Below are 9,992 nucleotides of genomic sequence, written 5' to 3' on the forward strand. Positions count from 1 at the left end.
CCCTCATTAAAATTTTTCCCAGGGGTGGCCAGACACTCTGTATAATTTCACATTTTATGTTCAAAATACTGTTATTTGCATGTATTTTGTATAATTCTTCAATTGGTTTCAATAAACTGTTTTTTCGTTTGTAATATTTATTTGTATATTTTTAATACCTTAAAAAATATCGGCAAAATAACGGTAAACCAGTTTTGATTGAAAATTTTATCGAATTACCGGTGAATGAAAACGTTAGTAAAACAATCCCTAGTCTTTGTTAACTTTCAATTAATATACGATTCTAAATTGCTCTATGAGTCCAATGTTTTATTTTTATTAATTATTTATTATAATTTAATTACGTGTACCTAACACACGACTTGTATAAACATAATAGGAAATCATTTTTCTGTTAACACTTTATCGATCTGTAAATTTGATATAGTCAGTGATAACCTTCACAGTTTATGTAGTTAAAAATAACAAAAGAATTTAATAGAAACGCGCATGTTACATCATTGATTAAAACAAAAACATATTTCGATTGCTGAGAAATGTTTTAATTTTTATTTGAACTATCACATTGTTTGAATTTCCGTGGTGCAATCGTTCCAATAATTATGTTTATTGCATTCCATTCAATATTCACTTGTGCATCCTGTCAAATGTATATTTAAGAAGTATTACATAGCTGTTGAGAATCAAGCGGTTAGGCATACGTGGGTGAGGATGAAACAGCGGGTTGGTGAACTGGAAGGAGACAGAGTTGAACGATTATCGGACAATAGTTTGTTAGTGGGGTTCACTTGCTGTATTGTTCTCTGGAAATGTGGATTCAGCTTCACTCTGCGATCATTCCTTCTCTGTGTTTAAATCACTCGATACATACAACCGACAGCCTCTTATACGCACACTAATTACTTCCAATTATGCTTAAGGTTAATTAATTCTTATATTTCCGTACATTTTTCTTGTAAACAATATACATTCACACTATTTGAAATTTGAAATATTAAATGAACACCATGTATTTCTTGTAGGTATATTAATAATCTTCATTTTATCTTAAGAAGGTTACTTATATGTATTTACAACCATTTTTTTTTTCATATATTTTATTCAGACATTAAATAATTGAAACAAAATGATACTTTTGAAAGTTACTAATAAATTTCGTATGTTCTCCTTACAAATTAAAGAATAATCATAATTAAAAATAATAATGTAAAATGCAACACATATCCTTACAGATTTTAATATATTAAGGGTTTTAAAAAACATTTTCCTTATCAGCTGGAATATAAAGCTATATCACATTTGTGTAACAAAATTTTATATGTAATATATTGTAATATTTATGTACTAGATTACGCGTATATAAATATTTTATGCACATATCATGTGTACTCATATATTTGCATATGACTCACATTCATATTAAAATGTACAAATTATTTCACAAATATACATATTCACATCAAATTGAATATCTACCAATAAGGCAAATAATATTTTTCCTATCGTTTCGTAATCAGCAAATTACATTTTCCAGGTATTAAACATAAAATCGTGATTGTAAAAGCGTTACGTCAATGATCAATGATTAACCACCTGTCCGTATTTTGTTCTATCTGCTTTGTAAGAATCGGATTTCTCAATCGTATTTTTAGCTCAAGCTTTCCACCTGTTCGTTTCCTTCCATCCATTAACTGCAATAATATGAGATTTCTTCAATGCAGTGACTATGTATTTAAAATTCAACATTTGATAATTAATTTACATTACTTACGGGAAATGAATCATGAAGTATGCACTGAGTTTCCAGTGGCTGCAATTTAACAGTTACTGTACCTAACAGACTATCGCTTCTAAAAAATCCTCTGCAAGAAACAACAAAATACATATACAAGCGAATAAATCGTACGCGTGTGTGTCTAACACAATAAAATAAAGAATACGTTGTCACAGTTTGCTCGTACAATAGAAAAGTATGATAAAGTCATACATATCAATCTACATTATGAAGCATTTTAATAGATACGAAAGCAATATTACATGTATATTATCACAATTAATAATATACGGATTAATAGAGAAAAAGGGAACAAAAAGGAAAAATGTATAACTTTTAAAGAATTAAAATAACTGCATATTATTTCTGGCTCGTACAAAATTTCAAAATTGAGTGCTCTTTAGAAGTATGAAATTGTCATACCTTGGATGTGTGCAACACAGGAGAGGATTCAGTGAGCATCTGCAAACAACGTACTAATCTATTTACTATTTTTTAGTATTATACTGCCACAAATCACATATTTAGTGTTGGTAAATTTATATTACATTCAATTATTAATGCACAATTTTTTACTACACGGGGTGTTCGGCCACCCCTGGGGAAAATTTAATGGGAGATTCTAGAGGCCAAAATAAGACGAAAATCAAAGATGCTACTTTTTTGATTGAGGCTTCGTTAAAAAGTTATGGAAACATTTCCGACCACACAGTATATTTTCGGTGAAGAATTTTTTTCTCGAAAGAGCGTAGGATTTCGGGGGTGCGTCTATTCACCAAAAATTATTATAATTAACCCCCTCAACCGAAAATAATTTTCCCAGAACGATCTGAAATTTTTTAATTTTGTCGAAAAATTTGTTCACCTTCCTGAATTTTTTTCTTGAAACTGTGTAGGATTTCGGAGGTATGCATCTTCACCAAAAATGATTGTAGTTGACTCCCGCAAACGAAAATAATTTTCCCAGAACAATCTGAAATTTTTTAATTTTGTCGAAAAATTTGTCCACCTTCCTGAATTTTTTTCTTGAAACTGTGTAGGATTTCGGAGGTGTGTCTATTCACCAAAAATTATTGTAATTGACCCCCGCAACCGAAAATAATTTTTCCACAACGATTTGAAATTTTTTTTTTTCGCCGAAAAATTTAGGCACCTACTTTGTCGATTTTTCTTAAACATTCCTTTTTGATTTTTAGTAATTTTGTTTGACTCCCTACAGAAAAGTTATCTAATACTTTTTTGTGGGTACCCATGAGCAGTACTTCAGAAAAAAGTTTCATTGAAATGTATTCACTATTGTACGAGTTATGGCTGTTTGAAAATTGGACCATTTTCATAGGATTTTTCTCACTTTACGAGGTCAAGGAATAACTTTTTTAATATTGTTAGAATTTCTACATATTTTTCACGAAAATATGCGTTACTTGCATTTTCAAACATTAAAATCCTGCAATTTATTCAGAAGTTATAACATTTTAAGTTACACAAGAAATTTTCAAGTGACATTTCTGGCCAGAAATTATATTTTCGGTAAGGAATTTTTTTCTCGAAAATGGTTAGGATTTTGGGGGTATGTCTATTGATCAGAAATGATTGTAATTGTCTCCTGCGATTGAAAATAATTTTTCTGGTGTGATTTGAAACTTTTCAATTTCGCCGAAAAATTTAAGCACCTAACCCCATTTCAATTTTGCTTAAAAATTCGTTTTCCACTTTTAATAAATTTGTTTGACGCTGTACGGAAATTTTGTCTAATACTTTGTTGTAGGCACCCATGAGCTCTACTTCAGAAAAAAGTTTCATTGAAATCTATTCATTATTGTAGGAGTTATGGCTGTTTGAAAATTGGACCATTTTTACGGGGTCAACTTTTCTAATATTCTTGGAATATCTACATCGAATATTCTTGGAATATCTACATATTCTACACTAAAATACGTGTTGTTTGCCGTTTGAAACATTAAAATCCCCCAATCCGTTCAGAAGTTATGACATTTTAAAGATTCGCATGAAATTTCGGAGACCCATTTCAGGCCTCACATTATATTTTCAATAATTAATTTTTTTTTCGAAACTGAGTAGGATTTCGGGGGTGTATCTATTGAACAAAAATGATTGCGATTGACCCCCGCAACTGCAAATAATTTTTTTAGAACAATTTGAAAAAATTTTTTTCGACGAAAAGTGTCAGTAGAATGTTCCTGGTCAGACATTATGTTTTCGGTAAAGAATTTTTTTCTCGAAAGTGAATAGGATTTCAGGGGTATGTGTATTCACCAAAAATGATTGTAATTGATCCCCGCAACCAAAACTAATTTTTTCAGAATGATTTAAAATTTTTTAATTTAATTTTTTAATAACTTGTTAACGAAGCCTCAATCAGCAAATTGCTATTCTTGATTTTCGTCTTATTTTGGCCTTTAGAATCTCCCATTAAAATTTTTCCCAGGGGTGGCCGAACACCCTGTATACATTAGGGGTTTATTTACAAGTAGCAATTAATATGATGTTACCTTTAATATTGAAAATTTAGCTATTTTAATAATTGCAGATCTAAGAATTTTACAACAAATGCACTATTGAAAGAAAACATATAAATAAATATTTAAAAATATATACACTAAAAATTATAATAAAATCATGTGTTATGAAAATATTACATGATAAAGGGCTGATAATAAAATCTGGTTACATCACATTCTTTATAATTACCCTTTTGCCCAAACTTGACATTTCAATGCATGTCTTTTAAATGTTCGTTGGCACTGCCTTGACGTACGATCTATTATTCCAGTTAATGGAAACACTGACTGATATTCTGGATTTAAGGTTCCTTTGACGGTGGACGTCCTATCTGACGGAGGAGTATCCGAAGGATAAGGGAATTCAAACATGACATACGTGTCTTCCTTTAAAAAATTGACTCCCCTTATTATCGAAATTTCTATATCACCTTCACCTAAGTCTGTACAGCTCCTAAAAAATGAATAGCATAATACTAACAAATATAAGATCTCATTAATTTTGCACGTAACGAAACATAAAATGTTACTAACTGAACTATAGCATAAGTTTTTGTCTCATAATGGTGTTGCGGTGGTGGCAGTAGATCACGTTTTCGAACCCTCAACATATCCAAATCTCGTTTATAACCCAATGCAAGTCTGTCCCATCTGTTATATCCAGGTACATCTCCTAATGCTTTCGAATGATCTCTTGTACATAAACACCACTGTGACAAAATTAAATAAACATTTGTTACACGAATATATTAAAAATTCAGTTTGAAATGTATATGATATCTATACTGTACTTTAAATTGTTTTATTAACTGAGACTCAAGATTTTCATAAATCTGTTCATCCGTTCCCGTCGCTTCTTCTAAACAGTCAATGCTATTTACTAGTGTAAAATCATCACCAACTTGGCCACTCATACCACTTGCACTGAGCTCTAGTTTTGCAAGAGGGGATAGTGGAATAGAATTCATATCGACTGGTAAGCCACCCATGGTAGCTGCAATCAATGGATCTATTCCTTTCGCTTGTTTTAAATAACTCCTCGCTAATTCTAAATCTCCATCTTTTTTTGCATTGAGAGCAGCCTGTTTCAATTCATGCTGACGTTGTTGTAATAAAGATAGTTGTTTATCCGCGCGTGACATTTTTTGATTTTGTTTTCTCCCTATTCATAAAAAAATAAAAAATATATCACCCATAAGATGTTATAATGATCACATTAACTGCTGTTAAAATTTTATTACATACTTGTTTGTATTTCCGAAGGAGCAACTGGACTTTTTGGACTCGAAGTATTTTTATCTTCAGAAGGTTCAGGTTGTGGAGCTGGTTGTTTTTCACTTGTCTGTTCTTCTGGCGCAGGAGCAGTTACAAGTGGTGGAAATCCAGGTGGAACAGGTAATTCATCAAGAGGAACGGATTTCCCAGAAGCGTATAACTTGAGGGCATCTTCAAACTGCTTGCAAATACGACCATATCTTCGAGCTTTAGAAGAATTTCCTTCGGTTTCTGCAACCGTTTTTGTTCTTCTATACACTTCAAGACGTTCTTTCAAAGCAAGTTCTATGTTTTCTGGACCAGCCTGTCTTGTCTCCGCTATGTCAACATATCATAAAGCAGTAATTAGGGCCTGTAGCAAGCAAATCACCTTATATAAAAATTCACTTGCTATTTAATGTAAAGTATGCCTTACTTTAACAGGTTTTTTAAAACCAACATCTACAGGGTGTCCCGTAAATAGTGTAAGAGCCGGAAATGTGGGGTAGCTGAGACGATTCTGAACAACAATTTCCTTTGCAAAAATGTCGGATGGAGCTTCGTTTTTGAATTATTAACGAAAAACACTGACGAATCACGGCGCGCGCCTGCCGCGCGCTCAGGGCCGTCCGAACTAAGAGAGCCACCGTGTCGGGTAGGTAGCAAGATGTGCATCGGAGATACGTCGAGGAACGAATACAAATAATTAAAAATACTACCACCGCAACTGTTACCTCTGCGGATTGGATAAATCAGCCAGCTAAATCAAATTTATTAATTATTTGTATTCGCTGTTTCCAAGGAAGAAGGAATAAAATGTGGGAAAATGCTCTCGGAATTTTTAGGAAATTAATTCTTCGCACCTGAATGACGCTTCTCGCCAGTGTGTGTTAAAATTAAAATAAATACGGTAAGAACCATTTGTAATCGTTTGTTATTAAAAACTGTACTGGAAAAGCAGGCTGGATTTGTGCGTACCGAAACATTCTTCGCATGCAAGGGGTTAATAGAGAATTAATTGAAATTCGCCTTACCCATTTACTTGCAAGTTGCAATAGGGCCGGTTAGTGCACCCCTGTCAATCATGGAAAGGTCGAAGACCCCAATAAAAATCAGCTGATGGGACGGCCCGGTCACTGCACTCGCTTCTTACCCCGAAAACACTTCACAGCACGGTCACTAGCACTTTTCACTTTTACATTTTCGGGGTAAGAAGCGGGTGCAGTGACCGGGCCGTCCCATCAGCTGATTTTTATTGGGGTCTTCGACCTTTCCGTGATCGACAGGAGTGCACTAACCGGGCCTTATTGTCAGCGCAGCAGAGCAACTTGCTAGTAAATGGGTAAGTCGAATTTCAATTATTTCTCTATTAAAGTCTTTGCATTCGAGGAATGTTTCGGTATGCACAAATCCAGTCTGCTTTTCCAGTACAGTTTTTAGTAACAAACGATTACAAATGGTTCTTACCGTATTTATTCTAATTTTCTGAAAATAATTCTTATTTTAATTTTAACACACTCTGGCGAGAAGCGTTACTCAGGTGCGAAGAATTAATTTCCTAAAAATTCCGAGAGCATCTTCCCACATTTTATTCCTTCTTCCTTGGAAACAGCGAATACAAATAATTAATAAATTTGATTTAGCTGGCTGATTTATCCAATCCGCAGAGGTAACAGTTGCGGTGGTAGTATTTTTAATTATTTGTATTCGTTCCTCGACGTATCTCCGATGCACATCTTGCTACCTACCCGACACGGTGGCTCTCTTAGTTCGGACGGCCCTGAGCGCGCGGCAGGCGCGCGTCGTGATTCGTCAGTGTTTTTCGTTAATAATTCAAAAACGAAGCTCCATCCGACATTTTTGCAAAGGAAATTGTTGTTCAGAATCGTCTCAGCTACCCCACATTTCCGGCTCTTACACTATTTACGGGACACCCTGTATATTAGTAAAGCTATATAAAATAAATTCTTAAATTATTCTTAAACTTTACCTGCAGATGGCGTTTCTACCTGCTTAGGTTCTGTTATAACAGCAGTATTAGATCCAGGAGTATTTGGAGACGGTGGCATTTCTGATAAGTCAATTGTTTGGCCTGCATTTACCGCAGCAATCATCACATCAAATTGTTTTATAATTTTTACACAATGGAGCGCCTCTTTCATATTTTCATTTCTTTTCCATGCTAATGCTGCTGCTTTGTATTCCTGCTGTCTACTCTTTAATAAGTTCAATGTTTCTTCATCTATAACGTTCGTTGAAACTAATTCTGACGATGTATTGTTTTCTGCAGGCAGTATTGTAACTTCTGTCGAAGCACCAGCATGGTCTGAAACATATACATAGTGTACAAAAGAACATAAAAAGCCATCCCCAAGAAATGGTTTAGCAACTATTCTACGAATAATACCTGTGGATTCTTCTCTGTTCATTTCTGATACTTTTTCTATTACTTCTGTAGTAGCCGATGGTGGTAATTGTGGTGGAATATCAGCTTCGTTAATAGTTTTTCCTGACTGAGCATCATTTAATAACTCTTTAAGTGTTTTAATGCCTCTATTAAATCTTCTTGCACGACCTAATTCATTTTCTTGTTTCGCTTTGTTCTCTGCAATTTGATAGAGTTTTAACCTTTCTTGCAACAGTTCTATCATATTTTCTATAGGCAAATCATCTTCCTTTGCTTCAGACAAATCTGCATTTTTTGTTAATAAGTTTTCTTCTTTTTCTGGCAAGACCTTTTCAGAAGAGTCTTCGCCTGTGATCATCCTAAGTTCACTCTAATGCAATATAAAATGTTTGAAGTTATGCTAAATATAACTACCCAATTAATAAATACGAACAAACAAGTAATACAATTTATACCAATAGTTCTGGATCATCATCTTCATCGGATATATCTTCGTCTTGAATATCTCTCATACTTTCAGCTACCATTGCATCCAAATTTGTATCAGAAACTGGTTTGCGAGGTGCTATTAAATAATGTATTATTTTAAAATAAACATTTAACTAGTATATAGTTGTATTTAAAATCTAATTAATAGAAGTTATAATAAATCATATGTACGCATACAAGTTGTGGCCAAATGACATACACAAGCAGATAGAAAATGATTCCTTATGAAAAGACAAGGAGAAAAAAGAATACAATTTTTTCATTTTTGTACTTAATATGTATTGATTAACTCGACTCTCAATGTCTTTGCTACAAACTTTTTCAAAGGCCATACCCTGTATTAAGAATATTATTTTTACCTTTACGTCTTGGATTTTGACTAATGTTATCACTAGCTGTCAACGCAGCTAATTCAGCTTCTAAATCATCATCATTGTCGTCATCTTTCATAAAATTATTGCCTAAATCGTCTAAACTTTCTGGAACCTCGAAGATTCCATACTTTTGGAAAAATATCATGTTTAGTAAAAAAAAGTCTAATTGATTAGAAAGTAAGGTTAAAAACATTAGAAGATAATACCTGTGCAAGGCTAGCAGCAGTTCTTGGTTGGCGTTTTGGTTTCTCTTTCTTCGCAAACATATTGTTGCATGAAATTCCCACTATTGTAAATTAATTAACAATTACTGAAATATCGAGAATGCTAATACGGATGTAATATACATCAAGCACAGCGTATCTCGGTATTACTACAGTGTTCTATGAATATGCGTCACCCATTGTACACAAAAATTAGTATAATACCAATTACTTTGACATATGATTGTTTACGACTATTCTTACATACCCTCTAAAATGTATAAGCGATCTTAACCATAACGTACGCATAGACGTGTAAAGAAAATAATATAATAAAAAATAATAAGATCAATGTAATAATTTCATTCAAAGAATTGTACTGCACGAAGAAAAACGACCTTCCAGGCAAGTCATACTCAGATATTATAGTCACCTTAATAAGACAAACTTATTCAACGCTACCCACATTCTACATATACATATACAGACTTGTAGTACTATATTGCTTCTACACCGAGACTGATCTTTCTTTTTTTTTTACAGTAAATACATTTAATATACCGTAGTATAACTATCATATTCATTTATATACATACAGTAAGTCCGCGACTTATGCAATCAATTCATTTTAAAGCTTTTCGCATAAATCGCACAAATACCAATTTGTTCATCGAGGCTTCGTTAAAAAGTTATTAACGTTTAAAGTTCCGCCTGTAGAACGGCAATCTGCGAACAGTTGCGTACGCGTGATAGTGATTCTCATTCAGCATGAGAAATTCTACTCACTGACGTATCGACAGCTTTACAGTTTTCTCAGTGAGAGTCACTATCGTGCGTACGCAGCTGTTCGCAGATTGCCGTTCCATAGCCAGAACTTTAAACGTTAATAACTTTTTAACGAAGCCTCGATGAACAAATTGGTATTCCTGATTTTCGTCTTATTTTGACCTCTAGAATCTCCCATTAAAA

The 9,992-nt window shown here is 33.4% G+C and overlaps 1 protein-coding gene across 5 annotated transcripts; it reads right to left on the minus strand.

The window, feature by feature from the left end:
* Positions 1-1,377: 1,377 nt before the first annotated feature.
* Positions 1,378-9,759, minus strand: L(2)gd1 (lethal (2) giant discs 1). 5 transcript variants are annotated; one of them, XM_076768903.1, is made up of 13 exons: positions 9,620-9,759; positions 9,027-9,106; positions 8,806-8,947; positions 8,413-8,522; positions 7,958-8,327; positions 7,541-7,876; positions 5,542-5,889; positions 5,088-5,458; positions 4,831-5,006; positions 4,487-4,750; positions 2,198-2,236; positions 1,772-1,862; positions 1,378-1,691 (listed from the first exon to the last, which is right to left on the minus strand). In XM_076768903.1, exons 2-13 carry the CDS (start codon positions 9,084-9,086, stop codon positions 1,572-1,574), a joined length of 2,427 nt encoding a protein of 808 aa, XP_076625018.1. In that variant the 5' UTR covers positions 9,087-9,106; positions 9,620-9,759; the 3' UTR covers positions 1,378-1,571. The 5 variants fall into 5 exon arrangements, with proteins under 5 accessions (XP_076625018.1, XP_076625017.1, XP_076625016.1 ...); XM_076768902.1 differs by lacking the exon at positions 9,620-9,759 and adding an exon at positions 9,457-9,517; XM_076768901.1 differs by lacking the exon at positions 9,620-9,759 and adding an exon at positions 9,292-9,440.
* Positions 9,760-9,992: the final 233 nt, after the last annotated feature.

Source organism: Colletes latitarsis, chromosome 7, assembly GCF_051014445.1.
Source record: "Colletes latitarsis isolate SP2378_abdomen chromosome 7, iyColLati1, whole genome shotgun sequence".
In the NCBI taxonomy this organism is placed as follows: domain Eukaryota; kingdom Metazoa; phylum Arthropoda; class Insecta; order Hymenoptera; family Colletidae; genus Colletes; species Colletes latitarsis.